The sequence below is a fragment of the Canis lupus genome, chromosome 25, assembly GCF_011100685.1.
Source record: "Canis lupus familiaris isolate Mischka breed German Shepherd chromosome 25, alternate assembly UU_Cfam_GSD_1.0, whole genome shotgun sequence".
Taxonomy (NCBI): Eukaryota; Metazoa; Chordata; class Mammalia; order Carnivora; family Canidae; genus Canis; species Canis lupus.
Genome location: NC_049246.1, coordinates 20,160,561 through 20,180,520, shown reverse-complemented (window position 1 = coordinate 20,180,520; position 19,960 = coordinate 20,160,561). Strand labels below are relative to the sequence as shown.

The 19,960-nt window shown below is 37.4% G+C and overlaps 1 protein-coding gene across 4 annotated transcripts in view; it reads left to right on the top strand.

The window, feature by feature from the left end:
• The window catches only part of SH3RF1 (SH3 domain containing ring finger 1), a 182,412-nt gene that overhangs the window by 124,452 nt on the left and 38,000 nt on the right, over nt 1-19,960 (top strand). For all 4 annotated transcript variants that reach the window (XM_038573565.1, XM_038573564.1, XM_038573567.1 and 1 more), the window contains one exon: nt 17,209-17,511. In XM_038573565.1, coding sequence (XP_038429493.1) covers nt 17,209-17,511 — 303 coding nt within the window. The remainder of the gene's footprint in view (nt 1-17,208; nt 17,512-19,960) is intronic.

Below are 19,960 nucleotides of genomic sequence, written 5' to 3'. Positions count from 1 at the left end.
CAAAGAGTGACAATTTGCTTTTTCCTGTAGATGTGGACCTAAAGCTGAGTGATACTAAAGGTGGAACTCTGGGCCTAGGCACTTTAAAGTATTCTGTGGTTTTTGCCAATTGATTTTTTATAATCCTACTAGTACATCCCACCAGTCCTGAGGACTGGAGATGGTAAGCACCATGAAAATGTTGGACGTGCCAGATTTTACAAATTGAATAACCTGACCAATGAAATGGAAACCTCTGTCACTATGGAGCTCTAAGGGAATATCCCAAGCAAAAATACTTTTTTTCTAATAGTATTTTGCTTACTGATGAGTCTATGGCTCTGTGGCATGGAAATGCATCTACCCAATGATAAAACATACCAATAATTACCAGTATACCAGTATACCAGTAAACATTACCAGTATAATTTTGTATCCCTAAGAAAACAGCAACTGGATATGAAGTCTATTTGCCATAAACCAAAGGGACTTGAGGCTAAGGGAAAATGTCCCATAAAGGTATCAGTGGATTTTCTAGGGTTATGTTTTGGACAGATTTGACATTTCTGGTACACTTGGGAAAGCTTCCAATAGTACTGTTTTCCCCTTAAGATCATTTTGTCAGTGTTCCAATCAGTTAAGTCATGGGTATATTAATTGTTAATACAGGGAGGACTGGCCATCCATTTGGTCCCACCCATAAATTCCTTTTTATTTTAAATTTGCATCCTTCTTCAACATATTTTTTTCTTATTTTGTTGGGCAGCCAAATGTGGCCCATGATATTGATAAAGGACTCAGGCAAGGTTAAGGATGTCCTGATTGTCTTAAGGGGTAAATTGAGGGCTTCTCTCTTGACAGCTCCATCAACCAAATGCTTTCTCTTACTTTCTTCTGTATTTGCCATAGAGTGTATAGGAGTTTTCATAGACTAGAGTTTTAGATAATTGAATGGATTCTAAAAGGCTTAAAACACAAGTGCTATTTTTTTTTTTTTTTTTTTTTTTTTTTATCTTTTGTCCAGAGGAGATCAGAAAACTTCTTTGTTTCCAAAGCATTACAAAGTCATGGGTAACACTAAAGCATATTGACTGTCAGTATAAATATTGGCAATTTTTGGCTAAGACACAAGGTCAAGTTAATGCATGGGGTTCTGTTTGTTGGGTGAAAGTTGCTTAGAACATTGTGTCAGCCTCATTTGTTCATTTAAGGAAACAATTATGTAACTGGCCTGATACTGTCTTGTTTCATCTTTTAGGTAAGGTCCATCAGCAAACCAAATTAATTCAGTGTTTTTAAGAGGGATTTCCTGTAAATCAATTCAAGGAGTCAGCAGTTGGGCTGTCAATGTTAATCATGAGGAAGTTTATTTGGAGGCAAAGGGAGAAGAGTAGCAGGGTTTAGTGTATTGTAGCAATCAATAGAAACATTAAGAAGACGCCTAATCAATAGTTAGGGTGCCCTGGGGCAAGAAGGTTGTGGAGGCTCCCTTTTTTGCTAGTTCTTGAAGAAGGTAGAGACTGGTTTTGAGAGATGCCTCTCCAGAAGTTGAACATGGGAGGAGTTATGTACATATTATAGAAAGGAGAACTGGTGTGGAAACTCATTTATTGGCGATATCTGCCTTCAAGATTTGAGAAAAGTAGGTTGGACTCTTAGTGTGACCCTGAGACATTACTGTCCATGTGTACTGTTGTCCTCCCAAGTGAAAATGAATAGAAACTGACTTCTAGAGTTGATAGGAATGCTGAAAAAGGCACTTCAGAAATATATAATTGTAAAGAATTTGCTTTCTGGTGGTATGGCTTAGAGCAAGGTGTGAAGATTAGGCACAATGGAACTCTGAGGTATAACTGTATTGCTTACTGGTCTCAGATCTTGGACAAAAAACTCCATCCCTTTCCATGAGGTTTTTGAACAGGATTGGAATGTTTTAAGGACTTATGAGAACAGTGAGACCTTGCCTAATATATTCCTCAATAATGAGCTTAATTCCTTGAGTAACCTCTGCATTTTATTGATGAGTATTAAGCAGGGCTTATTTTCATCAATTCATATTTTTAATGGTAATATACAATGAATGTAGCCAATATCAATTGCATTGTAGACCATACTTCAGGTAGAATGGAATCTAAGAAGGGATTTGGTTCAGTTACGGTGCCTGAAAAGACTGGGATAGCCATGGACAAGTCTTCTTGAGGATTGTCAGTTGTCTCTTTTGAAAAAAAGAAATGTGAGCTTTGTATGCCTCAAAGAAGTCTTGTCGTAGGAGGTGAATAGGGGCAAAAGGAACTAAAAGGAATTGATGAGTTCCTTGAATGAGAAGGAATAGGAAGGAATTTAGAAACAGTGGATTGTTTGAATTGGATTGACTAGAAATACCCACCATTTGTATAGTTTTGGTACTCTGAGAAAGGAAAGATGAAGCTGGTGGGGTTGAGGACTGAGTATAGCCCCAGTGTCTGTTAGAGCCTTAGTTACCTCATTTCCAATGAGTAAGTCTATTTTCCCCAGGGAGTTAGTCAAAAGCATGAGGAAAATCCTCATTTGATCCTTGGAGCATCCCTACTGTTGAGAGTGTTTAGGTTGGAATCCCTGGAAGGAATTACGGTTTCAGAGTCTATTGGTCTTATAGGAGCCTCTTATGTTGTAAACAAAACTTTTCCCAGTGTTTGGGATTTTTTACAGTAGTGGAAAATCCCTTTAAGGGATGGCTTGCCTGGTAGATTTTGAAGGCAAGTTTCGTTAAGTGTTACATTTATAAGCTCATTATTTGAGTGGCTTAAATCTGGGTACTTAAAACTTGAGTGGCTTTTTTCTTATTTTTTCTTTGGATTATTTGGTTAAGTGTTCAGGCAGGTTGACTAGGTTGTGAGGATCCACAGTGCCTCAGTTAAGCTACTTAGGTTAGACAAGTGTGCTTAGTTCTTCATTGAACCAGTTCGGGAAGGTTGAGTTAAAAAGGGTGGACATTTCATAATTAATTGAATCTAGACAAGAATATTGTCTTTAGATTCTTTCAGGGAGATTAAGCATAAACATCTTTATCAGGCTTTGAGTACATTGTTGGATCTTTTTCTAGTCAGTAATTTTAGGAAAAAGTTTAGGAATCTCATTTTAAATTTCTTTTGCTAGTTTGAGAACATTTAATCAGTCAGTTGCTCTCCACTTATTGAAATTCTCAAAAAGACTTTTCTAATTTACTATATCCATTCTTTAGCTCTACCTTCACCATTGAGCATCGAAATCAGTTGGTAAAGATTGGAGTAACCTAGTTGATTAGTTTGGATCACTAGGTTAAATTCCTTTGCAAAGCTTACAGGATTATATTTAGGATCTGAGAACTCTGTAGTAATAGTTCAGAGTTCTGTTTTTGTCCAAGGAGTGGAGGTCATCGGTGGGGTGGAGGGGGTCGTAAACCACCTTCATTAGGTTTAACCTTAAAGGCAGTGGCAAAGTCTAGTAGCTCAGGATCTGAATCATTATGGAAAGAAAGTTTAGCTAGTGAAATACAGAGATCTGGTGGGCAAGCAGAAGGAGCAGAGGGAATACAAACAGACCACAGATGAGCCTTCAGAAGACTCCTCAAGTTTAGTGAGTCTCTGAGACAGCTCAGAATTAGCCTTGGTTAATTTCAAGTTAGCATTCTGCAGGAAAGCAATTTTGCAAGTACTTATGCATTTAGAGGCCTTGAAATGTCAATGAAAATAAGCTTCCCACTCAGGCTGTTTTGTCTTACAACATCTTTCAATTGGCTGCACAGATAAACCAATTTAGGCCAGTTCAATTGTAAGTTATCCTGAGTAATCATCGGTCAGCATGACAAACATTTGTAGGACAAAGGTCCATAGTTTTTTAAGAGTTCCAGAAGGAGACTGATTAGTAGCCTTCTTTTTAGAGAATGAACTACCCGTTTTAACAAAGAGTGTGTACTCTCCGGAGACAAAACAGGAAATCTTACAAAGGCTGGCAACACAGTAGACCCAAATAGAGCCTGAACCTTAATTGAGATGGGAGTTCCCCGACCAAGCAGACTACTAATGCAACCCAAAAACCTTGAGGAGATGACCGAGCATAATGGACTCTTGTAGGCACCTTACTTGAATCCACAATGGCAGCAGAGGTGGGGAGAGGAAGGCCAGTCACTTTGAATCCCACTTCTGATAGCATGGAATGTCAAATGAGAAATGCAGCAAGACTGAAGGGCAAACCAAAGGCTTTTATTTGATGTTTGAGAATTGCAATTTAAGAGACACAGATATGAGCAGGAATTGAAAATGTATTTTGAAGTGGGGAGAAAAGAGGACTTTTAAAGGCAAAGGAGATTTCCAATAGAGCTACAAAAATTGTCAAGAATTATGATTGATACTGGAAAGCTGAAGCTATTCCTATCTGTACGTGATTAATTGCTAAAGGCTATCACTAAGCAAAAAATTCATTTGTCTTAAAGCAGTACAGTTGCAGCTAGTGCTCCAGGATGCTTATGGTTTGGCAGTGATCTTTTCTTTCAGGTGGGGACATGCAGTAAGCCTTGGTTCCCTTAATGGCCTCCCGGCTCCATTTTAAATAGCAATACTTGTTTCATTTTGATGTTTCTTTCACATTTCCAATTTTAAATTCTGATAACTGAACACATAGGAGTGGATTTTTTTTTCTTTTTTAAGCATTGTGGGCTTTATCTACTAGTGCATGTTTTTTTGTCTTCTTTCAGGAGATTACTTGATATAAGTAATTGTTGCCTTTTGTTCTGCCATAATGATTAGAAAGAAAAATGAGCACTGGTTTCTGAATTTCTAAGGGCAAAGGAGGGTCTCCTCTGGACTCCAGGAACAGCTGCTTAATGCATATAGCTAGAAGCAACTTGACTAGACTCAATCTGACAAGAAGGCCTTTAAATTAGGTAATGAACTTTATTTAAGGCAGTTGACAATCTATTATTCAGTAGCCTCTTTCTAATTTAAGTTTCCTTTTTGTTTTCTATCTCAAGGAGCTGAGATTCTTAAGATCAGCTAATGTTTATTGAATTCTCACTGCATAAATGGACAGTTTCCAGTACTCTGAGTAGTTTTAAAGAACGTAAAAATACAGGTCTCCTGTAGTGCCTTCATCAGAGGATGAGGATAATGACTAACCAGAGTCTAACATACACAATGATTCCCCATGGAACCCTCAAATTACTAAGCCTGGCCATATCCCCTAGACATACCCAGAGCCCTAGCTAAGTTAATCTACTGATTGTTCCTGAAAAACATACCTTAGAAGTGCTGCCTTTATGGCTCATCTGGTATATTTTTTTTGTCCAACTATCTGTGGGAAGCTCACTCTTTCTTCAAGGTCCAGATTAATACTGCCATTTCTCCTAAAGTCTTTCTTTTCTAATTCTCCTATACAGAAATAAAACAGAAAAACACCCAGCCTCCTCCTTGCTTTGGAGTTCTGTGATACTCAGTTTGTACCATTATAGATCTGGCACATGCTAAGAGTATAATTATGTGTGTAGATGATTTAATGTTTTCCTGTGTTCCTTGGGAGCCACATCTTACATAAAGAATATTTTTAATGATTTTATTTCAGTAATACAATCACATTGTGGAAAAGTTGGAAAAGAAACAGCCCTTAGTATCATCACATATAATTTTGGTAAATATCTTCCCATTCTTTCCCCTTATGCTTTAATGATACTACATACATGATTTTTCCATTCTCTACATTATTAGAGTACTACTAATCATCAGGTTTTTAGACTACATAATAAACATTTTGGTAGCTAAAATCATAATTTAGTTAATTTTTCCCCCTCTTTCAAACAAGTTAAGTGTCTTGTTTAGAGACACCCAGCCAGTAACTGAGAAGTGAATAGTGGTATCTATTCTGCTGTCCATTGCTACCCCATACTTCTGCCCCACAGTAGCCTTATAGCATATGTAATACTAGTGTTCCTAATACTGGTACAGAATCACTGTTATGCTTTGCTTAAAAAGTATTTAGGACATTTTCATTTTTCATCAAGAATCATGATAGCTTTTCAAATTTCTAACACCTAAAAGGTTAATTTTCAGAAATGACTCATTATTCAACAATTTCAAATATCTGAGGTTGCCTTTTTCTTTTTTAAGAGAAAAGCCACAAGTTAATTAAAACCATAGTATCTTAAGGCCTTTTAAATTTTATTATTTATTATTTTAAAGTTTTATTCTATTACTGTATACATCTTAAATTTGGTAGTAACTAAGGCTTTAAGAAGCAAAATAGATTAATTTTAATTAGCCAAGGGTTAAGTCCTTTCTTGTATCTTGAAGAAGATTGGATAAATATTCTGTATTATTCTGCACATTTGTGTGCGTATGTGGCATATAAGCAGCATGAAAAGAAGCATCTTGATTATTAAACCACTAGGGAACAAGCTTCTCTAAAATGAAATCAAATGTATTTCTGGAAAATTTTTCTTAAGTGTTGTAAAACAGTATTCCTTTTAAAATAGTGTTTAGTGGCAATGTGCCTATTAGGCTTCACATGTGTGTAGAGTAAAAATTTCTCTATGCTGAGAAGAAGGGAGATCTTAAACAAAAGTACAAAGTCATAGTGATCAATATTCTCAGTATTTTTATGTATAAGATTACTTCTTGTTGATTAGCTTTCCACCTTATTCCTTATAACCTATCACTGTTTCACACACTTACACTTGAGGTACCAGGGCTGGAGAAATCTTGATTCTCTCTCTCTCTCTCTCTCTATCTATCTGTCTATCTATCTATTTATTTATTTATTTATTTATGATAGTCACAGAGAAAGAGAGAGAGGCAGAGACACAGGCAGAGGGAGAAGCAGGCCCCATGCACCAGGAGCCCGACGTGGGATTCGATCCCAGGTCCCCAGGATCGCGCCCTGGGCCAAAGGCAGGCGCCAAACCGCTGCGCCACCCAGGGATCCCGATTCACTGGTTTATTAACTGATTACGTATCATTTTGGAATTTCTGTCAGTGTGTCATTTCACACTGACAAATTTTTACTTAGAATTTAGTGACAACTACATATTCTTAACCTCCTGATACATATTCCAGATGTGGCATTACTAACTACCTCTGGTAATGAGGTACTTGAAAATAAAATGTGTCATTGGAATGTATCCTTTTGGTTTGTAGACATTTCTTATTTGTGGTGTGCATTTGGTGAACAAATATCAAACAGAATGAGACACACACAAATCTAATATATTGTTAGAATTATAGACATGGAGAGCTGAAATGAGCTCAACTTTTAAATTATTCATTGGTCTGTCTCTCTCCTTGGCATGATCATAAGATTGTAGATCTGTTGCTTCAGAAATTAACAGGTATGACTGCCTCTTTAGAATTAACCTTTAGGGTAGAGCTCTGTAACCTATAAAGCTCTATAAGAACGTGAGTTATTCTCACATTAGCCTTTCTCCCTACTCCTTATAACTTCCCACTGCTTCATGCATTCACACACACACACACACACACACTCTCTCTCTCTCTCTCTCTCACACACACACACACACACACACTCTCACACACTTTAGGTACCAGGGCAGGAGAAATATTCGTTTACTGGCTTATTAACTGATTATATATCACTGGAATTTCTGTCGATTCTCAGAAGAATCACAACACTTGCTCGGTGCCTCTTTGTGATTACCTGCAATTAGCCCTGGGCTACTTCAGCCCCTGCAACTGCCCTCCTGGCTGCCAGTGAACTGCCTTTTCTTTTTTTTTTTTTAATAATAAATTTATTTTTTATTGGTGTTCAATTTGCCAACATACAGAACAACACCCAGTGCTCATCCCGTCAAGTGCCCCCCTCAGTGCCCGTCACCCACTCACCCCCAGCCCCTTTCCTCCTCCCCTTCCACCACCCCTAGTTCATTTCCCAGAGTTAGGAGCCTTTATGTTCTGTCTCCCTTTCTGACATTTCCCACCCATTTCCTCTCCCTTCCCTTCTATTCCCTTTCACTATTATTTATATTCCCCGAATGAATGAGAACATATAATGTTTGTCCTTCTCCGATTGACTCATTTCACTCAGTATAATACCCTCCATGAACTGCCTTTTCTTAGCACTTATTTTATTGTTCTATTCTCCCAGTGACATCTACCACTATTTTTCCTTTCTTTTTCCCCTCATGGGATTAATCATCCCAACCACCATTCTTAATCTTCCTGAAACCACTTGCTGTTTTCACTTCTGGGGTATTGGTTGGTGGGTTGGTCTGGGAAACTATGCAGGGCCCTTCTGTAGCCTGAAATGCTGAGTGCCTTTTGCTTTCCCTACTACTTGTTATCTTCTCTACTTTTTCTTCCCTAGACCAGAGAATGCCAATTAATGTGACCCCACAAGACTTTCTGCTTAGCTTGCGGAGTGGGTTTGTTTTAATTCATTGTTAAGATGGAAAACTCAGGAGATTTCACATAGGCCTAAATTGCTAGCTTTCCTTATAAAAAAAAAAGAAAAAAGAAAAATCAGCTGACACCAGCAAGAGCTGCCTCTGGAGAGAGGACCGGCACTCCCCTGTGCACCAGAGAGGCCACTGTTCCCTGTTGGTTTCTGTCTGGCCTTCACTCGTTGACCTCACCTGCCCTAGCTCTGCTGACCCATCATTTTTGCACCTTTTACCTTTAATGTTAGAAATCCATTGTGCTATTTCTGAGGTCTCTTTTTCTCACAAGTCAGAGGGCGTGTGTCTGTGTATCCCTTTTCTCCTATGTACTGTGCATAGTACTATGCCTGGCTTATAATAGTCACTCAGAAACAAAACAAAACAAAACAAAACAGAACCACACATTTGAATGAGTGAACGACTCCATTAGGTTTGATTGTGGTCACCGTGGATCTGAGGGCTCTATACTTGACAAAGAGGTCTTTGCCTCTGAGTATTTTGAATGGGGTGCTTTTGTTTTGGGTTGAGGAAAAGGTATCAGTACTTTACATAGGAATAAAACTTTATAGATATTAAGTCCCACTTCATATTACACACAGCACATAGGAGATACACCCAAGATAAAGTGACTTGCCCAGGGCAGCAGAGCAAGTGAAGGACCAGTTGGGATCCCTCTGAATAGTGAGAATAGCTCACATTTATATAGAGCTTTATAGGTTACAGAGCACTTTAACCTGTATTCATTTTTACCTCGGGTATACAGAACTGATGTTACCTTTCCCATTTTATACAGCTAAGGAAACTGAAGCCATGGAATTTAAATGGTCTATCCAAGATCACTTAGCCAGTGAGAAGAGACCTGACTCCAACCCAGACCTTGCAACTTTACGTGCCCAGCTTTTCCTATGGTTTTCTTTCTCCAACAATCCTTTATTCAGCTCACTAAGATAAAATTCTTTTTAGGCTTTCAATGAATAAACACCCCCTCGTCCTTTACATTTCAGAATTAGAAACCTGAAAAAGAAAATTCTAGTTTATTTTTTTTGTAATGGTTGGGTCCAGCAGAGGTGAAGATAATGAAAATAAGCAAAGGAACTAAGTAACTGATGTCTCACCTCCTAACCTAGTGCAGTGGGACAGTTACGTAGAAAATCCTTTTCCCTTGCTAGGACATCATGAAGGTTGTATTGAGTTTGTTTTCCTCACCACCCTGCTGCATAAAGGAGTAACCCGTATTACCAGAGAACTGCCTCAGGGCTCCAGAGGCTTCAGGAATGTGGGCTAGGGGAGACAAGGGGAGAAGTTTCAGTTTTCCTTTTTCTGTTCAGCAAATTTGTTGTGCTTAGTGAGCCTCAGGACACAGCTACCTTGGGTGCAGCTCCTCTCTCCTCAGAAACCTCTGAGAGTCTAGAGCTGTGCTATTATGTACGTGTAGATACTGAGCACTTGAAATGTCCCCATCCAGATTGGGATGTCCTATAAGTATACAATATACACTGGATTTCAAAAGAAAAAAATGTAACTATTTTAATAACATTTTTAGTTTTTAATATTCTATTTCTTTTCTAAATATTTTACTTATTTGAGAGCGAAAAAGAGCACACGCAAGCGAGAGGGAGAATAAGGAGAAGCAGAGGGAAAGGACAAGCAGACTCTGCTAAGCACAGAGCCTGGCATGGGGTTGAGTCCCCCAACCCTGGGATCATGACCTGAGCCAAAATCAAGAGTCAGACGCTTAACTGAGCTACCCAGGCACCCCTATTTCAATAACTTTTTAATGTTGATTATGTATTTATCTTGGATAATTTGGATTAAATAAGATACATTATTAAAATTAATTTTAGCTGTTTCTTTTTAAATGTGGCTATTAAATTTTTTTATTACACGTGTGGCTCATATTATACTTCAGTTGGACAGTGCTATCCAACTGAGAGAGCCCCTTCTTCCCTTGATAGTTCTAAGAGACTGACATTTTTATTCTTTCAACAAATATTTACAGAGCCCTAAATGGAGCTGTTGGCTGAGGGAGGCTTTCAGATCAATTTAAAAGACTCCTGAGTAATCCCTTCAGTCTTTCTAATTATTCCTTTTTTGTGAGGGAGTCTTGTATTATAAATGAAGACTGAGCTTGCTTTTATATTTGGATTATCCAAAAACAAAAATCTTGTTACCTAAATTGCAGGGAAGAATGGAGGACTAATGGAAATAGGAATTCTTCATTGCCATTATGTAAAAACATTTTGGAAAGGACTGTAACCTGAGGCAAAATATTTTTGCTAATAGGAGGTAAATAGCATGAATATATATCCTATAGCATTTGTTGACGGCTGTTATTCAAAGTGTCTAACTGTCTGGAGAAAGAACAGTTGGACCTAACAGTGCAGCAGAACACTAAAGTATCTTTTTAAAACATGGCTTTATGAAAGTGCAATTCAAACCAGTGAGGAAAGGGAGACTTAAATAAACAGTGATGGGCCATCTCCTGAGCTGTGTGAAAAAAACAGCATGCTATCCTCACCTGATTCTTTACATAGATGGGCACATGGTTCGAAGATTGAGATGTAAGAAGGAGCCATTAAAATATTAGGAAAAAAGTAATTTTATTTTTAAAAATAATTATAGAATAAGATTTTTAAAGTATGGTAAATTGAGGGGTACCTGGCTGGCTCAGTTGATGGAACATCCAACTCTTGATCTCAGGGTTGTGAGTTTGAGCACCAAGTTGGGTGCAGAGATTACTTTAAAAAATCTTTAGGGGCACTTGGGTGGTTCAGTTGGTTAAATATGTGACTCTTGATTTTGGCTCAGGTCATGATTTCAGGGTCATGAGATCTGGCTCCATGGTTGGCTTCATGCTAGTCATGGAACCTGCTTGGATTCTCTCCCTCCCTCTCCCTCTGCCTCCCACCCTGCGCTCACACATGCACCTGCTCTCTCTCTCTCTCAAAAAAAAAAAAAAAAAAAAAAAAGGATAAAATATTTTAAAAAATAAAATCTTTTTTAAATTAAATAAATAAATAAAATCTGGTAAATTGAGATGGCATAATGGAAAAGATTGATAAATTTGGCACATAAAATAAAAAGGTATGTATAACAAACATACCAAGGTAACAAATTGGAACAATATTTTTAATTTGATGGATATATATACATATATACACATACGTATTATATTAAAGAATGGTTTATATGTGAAGACCAGTTATAGATCTATAAGAAAATGATTGATAATACCCAATACTGTTAACAATGTGGAGAAAGAGACTTTTTAATTGACTATTGGAGGTATATCTTCAATTTACACAATGTTTTATGTCAAATATATTGCAATAAAAAACAGACCCTGGCTGTTTTGCGGTTCCCTGGGTGGCTCAGCGGTTTAGCGCCTGCCTTCGGCCTAAGGCATGATCCTAGAGTCCCAGGATCAAGTCCTACATCAGACTCCTTGCATGGAGCTTGCTTCTCCCTCTGCCTGTTCTCTGCCTCTCTGTGTGTGTGTGTCTATCATGAATAAATAAATAAAATCTTAAAAAAAAAAAAAAAAAGAACCAGACCATTGGAGATGATCAAAATTTGACACCTTTTGGAGCACAATAAGGCATTAACCCTTCCTTCAAAAGGGTTTTAAGCCTATTCTTTGATCTAACAAGTTCACTTTTAGGAGTTCACCCTGCATATATACCTGCACAAACATGCCAAGATATATTAAATGAAGACAGCTCTACATAATGAAATACCATGCTATCAACCTCTCTCTATTGATACAGAAAGATGTTCATGTGATATTGTAATAGAAGAGAGTAGTATATACTCCTTGGTTTCACTTGTAGTAAAAATTAATAAAATAGATGCATAATTAACAATGTCTACATAGAAAATATATGGAAGGATATGTTCTAAACTATTAAGCTTTGATACATCTGGGAAATGAGTTGAGGGGAGACGTGGGAAACTGAGGCTTTTCATTTTTACTTCATATTATTCTATACTCTTTCTTATAAAAATAACAGACATACATTTCTTTTATAATATGTTTTTTAAAGTCTATTTGCCTCTCTTAAAAAAACCTTTTATGTTTAAGGGACACTCTAATGGGTTGTGAATTAGAATAGGCTCCTTCCTCAGACCTACTGTTTATATTCTCTGGTGCTCAAAAACTAGACTGATTCATCTATAAAGCTTCATATCAAATAGTGACTATTCAACATAGTTTTTATTAAACATTTTTTTTCTCTTTTTAAGACATATAAGTTTCATCTTTTAAAAAGGTCATATTGTCTTTAGCAAAGAAGATAGCTACATGCACACACAGATTATTTAGACATTTCTTCAGCTGCTTTGTTATTTTTATTATAATATTTTGTCAGTATTTCCTTTCTCATATTTAATTATACTTATAATAATCCTCCATCTGAATTTTAAAGTTTCCCAAAAACAGACATTACAGTTTAAAGAGATTACCAAATCCCATTTGTCCCTGCATTAGCTCCACTGTACTGAATTTTACCTTGTGGGCAACCTAGGTCTCATCAGATATTCCTTACCAAGTGTTTGGAGAAGGTATATTATTAGGGCACAAATTTATTTTGCAGGTGACAATACACTCCTAAACCTAAAGGTCATGGTTAAATAAATGTCACAGAAAGCCTACATGAGTGAGCTCAAATAAACATTCATAAATGAATGTTAACAAAATTCAATTATAAGCTGCCAGATCCTTGCTTTCCTGTTGTTGCTGAAGGTTAAGTTACACTGAGAATAAAAGTGTCTTTAAGTTTCTGCCTGATTTACTTAATGCCTTTCCCAAATAGTCTTGACTTTGTGATATTCTCTGGGACTTATAAAGGCAGCAGATAGCATTTTTTAGTACTAACCTCTGCTGCTTCAGAAAAAGTTTAATTTTAAATTATAGCAACATTCTGTTAACAAATATAACTGCCCATGTGTAAAAATGAAATGAGGGAAAAATATAATAGGTGATTTAGAGGAAGAGAAATGAATGATGTGAAATAGAAAAATGAATTATATTTGCTTAAAGTGAGATAATGCATTACACATATGGACAGCTAAAAAAACAAAAACGGTCATTGGCTCCAACTGTCTCATTTTATGGATGAGGATCAGAACTGTGGTCTTCAGTCTGCAATTCACTGGTTCCCACTGTACCACGATGTGTCTACCTATATGCACATACTTCTGCATGTGCACTTTATGTTTCTAAACATGCCTACTATGGCCCAGCAGTTCCATTTCCTAGACATATAGCCAATATCTGGATGAGTGCTTATGTCCACCAAAAAATATGCATGAGATTATTTATGGCAGCATTGTTCTTGATAGCCAAAATCTATAGGAAGGAAAGAAGAAGAAAGGGAAGGAGAGGGGAAAAAAGAAGAGGGAACAGGAACCCAAATATAAATCAATAATAGAATTCCTAAATAAATTGTAATGTATTTGTACAATGGAATATTCCATAGCTCTTTTAAATTAAAAGACTGATTCATAGGGCCATATGGATGAATCTCAAGAAGTATATTGTTGAATGAAGGAAGCAAGACGCAGAAAAATATAGAGTGCATGTGTTTCTTTATAAGTCTGTTTGTAAGCTTCTTGAGGGCAGGGACCGTTAGTCTGCATGTGTAGATCTCTAGCATCTAGTGTATTATCCAGCAATGGAACGTGTGATCAATATGTATTTATTTTGATGGCAAATATATGATAGAGAAGAAGATACAGGGAAGCACCTAGTATTTTTATAATGAGAAAAACAATAGGAAATATAGGGAACAATTCTTTATTTCCTGTGTTTATTCCAGGACACAGCATACAGAAACCTGAAATTTTAATACAATATTAACTATAACTGACACTTGGCTGGATGTGAACAGAACTAGACTATGGTAATATTTCAAACTGTTTCAAAGCAGACAGTGCCAATGGAACCTATGATTTGATCCCAGGATTCATTTAACTGTAATATCAAGTACATGTCATAGTTTTTAAAATTCCTATTTTTGGCCTTAATGGGGAGGAAGTCTTCTCAGCTCCTTTTCTTATTTCTTACTCAGTGCAACATGAATGCTAAGTTAATTGGCCAGATTCCAGCATATGGATACATCATGCTTTTGAGGCTTTGTGCCTTGAGATCTAAATGAACTTCTATTAGAAGGCATTTTCTGACTCCTTTTCTTCTGGCATTGCTGAGGTTTGGGCCACTCTCACCATAATAATAAAACATTACATTTCTTCCTTTGGGCATGTGTTTTTCTTGGGGACCACCAGGAGGTAAGAGGATAGACCAAAGTAGGATTTATAAATACTACCTAATTTTTTTTTTCAAAATATAAAATCCCAGTATTATAGGTAATGACAACAGTCAGTCAGATTGGTAGTATTGGTTATCCCTAGTGTCCTCCAAATGGTAAATTCAGGTTTTGGAGGGTCCAGTGATCTTATGCAAATGGTAAAATTTCAGGGTAGAATAGCAGGTCAAGGAAGTGTGAATTATGGATCTCTTGGGAGATGCCACTATAATGTTATAATAAGGCCAGCCTTTAATAGTACTTCATTTCTTCTTTCCTAATCACATAACACAGAGTCCTTATGATCCTCTTTTGCCTGCCATTTGTACCTGAGGCATTGATTGTGTTAATGGTGGCATTACAGCCTTTTACTCTTGAAAGTTTATTATGTGGAAAAAACCCTGAAGTCTGAAGGAGAGGCACGCTCCTGTTTGAAAAAGATGTACCCTACTAATTGTAGATTACACAGGCCAGATGAATTCAAGTCCTGGGGAAGCCACAGGAAGAAATAATCAATTTGCAATCATCTATAGAAGCAGTGGCTACTGAGCTGCGATTAATGCAGTGTTGTGAGCAGCTAGTTGTACCAGAGCAAGTTCACTTTGTAAATATTGACTGATGGGATTTCCATTCTTCCAGTAGGAAATTTTCATCAACGGGTAAAGAGACATGATCCTAACCATTTAGGTGGGTGGAAAATAACATCTGATGGTGATATTTTTTTCTAAGGGCATTTGTGAAGTGCTGAACATGCAAAGCTGAGATGAGAAGATCCTATTGTCCTTAATCTTTACCTACATTACCTTTTTAAGAAGTCTATTCTTTTTCACTTTAACACTTTTTTTTTTTTTATGAGAGGTTAAATTAAGTGCTCAATGATTTCCTATTACTGTAATATCTAGGTAAGTTCTGTACAGCTTGTTATTATTGCAGCTTTCTGGAAACATTGTATTATAGCTCAGGGAAAACAAATTTTTTGTTCTTTCCTTTCTTGCTGGTGTTACCAGCCCAGAGCACAACTTTGGACCCCTTGGACTCTTTTGTAATCAGAAAACTTTTTGAATAGACAAGTTAGCTTGCCAGTAGCACTTAGATTTCATGTTTTACCCCCTTGTGATTTTAAAATGTAAGCATGTATGAAAAGAATTGATTCAATGACATTACAAACAGATATCAAGAATGTCTACCAACCTTTTTGTGAACTTCTCCCAAAATTCACAGAGGCAGGAGGTTAATTCATGTGGAAATGGGTAAGTTCACATATAATGCTTTCATTCTTTGTCGTCTTGCCCATTTTTACCAAACCCAAGAGTTGCCCCTTAGTGTTCACTTGTGCTCTGAGCAAATACCCGGCCATTATCAGGCAACAGAAGATTTGGTCAGACTTTCTTTCTCTTTCTTTTCTTTTCTTTTCTTTTCTTGAGCTTTTCGGGGAGGTGGATGGAGGGATGGGGGAGGGGGGGGGGCCTTTGATGGGGGATGGCTGCGGTTCGGTTAAGGAAGTTCAGGCCTTTCCTTTCCTTTTCCTTTTCCTTTTCCTTTTCCTTTTCCTTTTCCTTTTCTTTCTTTCTCGTTCTTTCGTTCTTTCTCTTTCTTTCTTCCTTTCTTTCCTATCTTTCTTCTTATTTTTTCATGAGAGACTCAGAGGGAGAAGCAGGCTACCTGCAGGTGGGCCAATGCAAGACTCAATCCCAGGACCCAGGCATCATGACCTGAGCCAAAGGCAGATTCTCAACCACTGAGCCACCCAAGTGCCCCTAAATTTTCAATTGTTCTTTAAATTTCATCACTGAACTGAAATGAATCTTCATTTGTTACTGGTAAATTTTAAATTTAGATATTCTGAAAATTCTTGGGGAAAATTTTTTTACCTTATTGGTCTCAAATTAAAATGGTTTGTTCTTGATTTAACATCTATTGCTTAAAAAAAAAAAAAATCTATTGGGCAGCCCCGGTGGTGCAGTGGTTTGGCGCCGCCTGCAGCCCACGGCGTGATCCTGGAGACCTGGGATCGAGTCCCACGTCAGGCTCCCTACATGGTGCCTGCTTCTCCCTCTGCCTGTGTCTCTGCTTCTCTCTCTCTCTAGCTGTGTCTCTATGAATAAATAAATAAAATCTTTAAAAAAAATCTATTGCTGACAGATATAATGAAATCCTGGTATTGAGAGAAAAGACATCTCACATGGAAAAAAAGAAAAGATATACTCACAAATGCAAACTCTAAAGTGATAATGTTAAGTTGTAGATAAAAGCTGGTTGAAAGGGCACCTGGATGACTCATTTGGTTAAGCATCTGCCTTCAGCTCAGATCATGATTCTAGCGTTGTGGTATCAATCCTGCATTGGGCTCTCTGCTCAGTGGGGAGTCTGCTTCTCCCTCCCCTATACCCCTCTCCCCAGCTTGTGCTCTTGCTCTCTTGCTCTCTCTCTCTCAAATATATAAATGAAAAAAAAAATCTGGTTGAAAATAAATCTCAGTGAGTCCCTGAGAATTGTGTAACGGTCTTATGTCGATTTCTTGCTTTGCAGTTTAACTCAGCTGCTAAGCAGCTGATAGAATGGGATAAGCCTCCTGTGCCAGGAGTTGATGCTGGAGAATGTACCTCAGCAGCAGCCCAGAGCAGCAATGCCCCAAAGCACTCTGATACCAAGAAGAACACCAAAAAGCGGCACTCCTTTACTTCCCTCACCATGGCCAGCAAATCCTCCCAAGCATCCCAGAACCGCCACTCCATGGAGATCAGCCCTCCTGTCCTCATCAGCTCCAGTAACCCCACAGCGGCTGCGCGGATCAGTGAGCTGTCCGGGCTTTCCTGCAGTGCCCCTTCTCAGGTAAATCATATAAAGGTATGAAAAGAGGTTGGAAACAAAGTAACCTACCCACAAACATGTTTGTTCACTAGCTGGAAAATGCTATTTATTTTTGCCTTCAAAAGATAGTAACTTTCCTTTAAAAAAAAAAAAAAGAGAGAGAGAGAGAAAATAATAGCTCTCCTGGGAAGCCTTTTTCTTTCTTCATTCTGTAGATAGAAAAATGGAGAAGAGAAAACTAACCTGAAACTACTCAGTCATTTTCAAAGGAAGGATCAGAAATTACAAAATGATTTAAGTAATAAGTTTCAAGCAACTGCTCAGTTTTATAGAACCTTGTTTGTCATGGGACTACTTTGGAAGATCTTGCCAACTAAAATCTTATCTTCATCCAAACTGAAGATGCTGTGGTTGAAACTGATAGTTGACAGTTGCTTTCATCTGTGTACCTTACCCTGATACTTAGGCTTCCCAGTAGGAGTTACAGAGAAAAAAAAAAAGAAAGGACATGAAGAAACATTTAATTTAATTTAGGAATTAACCATATTTTTTTAAAAACCTCATAAGTTCATCAAGGCTTTGGACTATCTTCAGAAGTAGCTGCACATTATTCTTGTGTTAGTAAGAATACACAAGGTGATTGGAAACACGCATGCAGTCAGCAGGCATTTATTGAGTGCCTCATTGGTTAGACCCTCCTAGGCACCATGTACACTGCAATAAGGAGCTATAGGACTTCCCTATATTAGGCCTTCATTCTGGACTGTAAAATGAGCCCACCTAAGTCACAGGGCTACTATAATTATCCAGTTAGATGACAGCTATATTTTTCCTCAACCCAAAGGTCAGAGAGCCCAATCCAAAGCAGTCTGTCATAAAGGAAGAAATTTCTTTCAAGTCTCATATTTAATTTTTAAAATTCATGCAGATTTTACATTCTACTTTGTAATATAGCTGTAGTTTTTTTTTTTTAAACACAAGGATTATTTCCTTTAAAGAAAAAGAAACAAATACATAGTCTTGGTCCTCAGAAAGTTTTCAGTTTAATTAAAATGGCTGTTTTGGGCCACAGAATAAATATGTACAACATAGTTTTCGGTATTCCTTGCCAATTTTATTAAAAATTTTTTTCTCAAAAAAAATTTTTTTTCTCAGCCTCATTTCTTTGACCTTGCTCCTTTAGATTCATCCTGCATGTTGTGAGTTAAATGCATTCATTTTCTGAATAAGATTCTGATTTATTGGTGTTTTTTAGGTGGTGGGGAAATGAAGCTTTTGATCTTATGAGGGAACGAGGATATACAGACATACCTCACTAGGACATAAGTGTGATGAAGGGAGAGGTCTTTGTTTTTTGTTCACCAATATATCCCAAGTGTCAGACATACAATAAACACTCAGTAAATATGTATTGAATAAATGAGATACTTGAAAAATAGGTAGAAAGGAGAGCTATGTTACTTTATATGTAACTTTATATGTAACTAATTGCACCTATGTGAAAAATAAGCATGGGTTATAGATTGGAGTAAGGAATACCAATTGAGGTCGCTCTGGAAAGGTTCAAAAGATTTTTGAATAAGGTTCTGATGGAGGTGGCTAGTAAAGATGGCCATTCAGTATAAGAAAATTGAATCATTTGTGTTTTTTATTTGTGACCTAGCAACGTTTGCACAATGATGTTTTGTTAAAATAAAAGGTATATTTCTGGTAAGACAGTGGCAACTCAGAATACGAGTAGCTTTAAAAAATAGACAGTAATCTTTTGGCATTAGAGAAAATTAAAAGAGAAAGGAGGATAAACCTACCATTTATATCTTTTGTAGAGAATTCAGCAGTCAGGTGTGAGCATGTCTGACGCTGCCACACCAGAGCTGGGAATGAAGACCATAAAAGTAGAGCTATTTTTGTTTTGGTTGGAGTAGCTTAGGAAACAAGGCTCTCTCTGTGTTCCATTAAAACAGCTTCCCCTTCAACTGTTCCACCCCTCCTCTTGTATTCTAATTCATTCTGTTTTAGGTGGTAATGTGTTGCCTCAGGGATAAGTTATTTGAACATCTCCGATGGGAGATGTTTCAAGTGCTGCCTAGCTTCTCCAGCCCAGGTTTACAGAAAACAATTCCCTGTCTAGCTCACTGTGTACATTGGAGGGAACCACAGTCCATGATCAAGCAATACGTGTGTGTAGCATAGGTGATGGGCAAACACTCTCCTACCTGTGGAGATCAGTGTACATGGAAAGATGACTCATGTTAATACTGTTGAAAATAGGACTGTCCTTTTTCTCTGCCCTGCAAAGGACCAGTCAAGAGATTTGACTTCTCCTGCTCTGACCCTTTTTCCTTTTCTTTCTTTTTATTTTTTATTTTGACAATGCTGAGAAGAAGGATGTTTTATTATCCTGACTTGCCCCATTTTCTCTCTTGCTTTTCCTTAATTAGGTTTGGTTGCACTTAGAAAATCTGAAGTA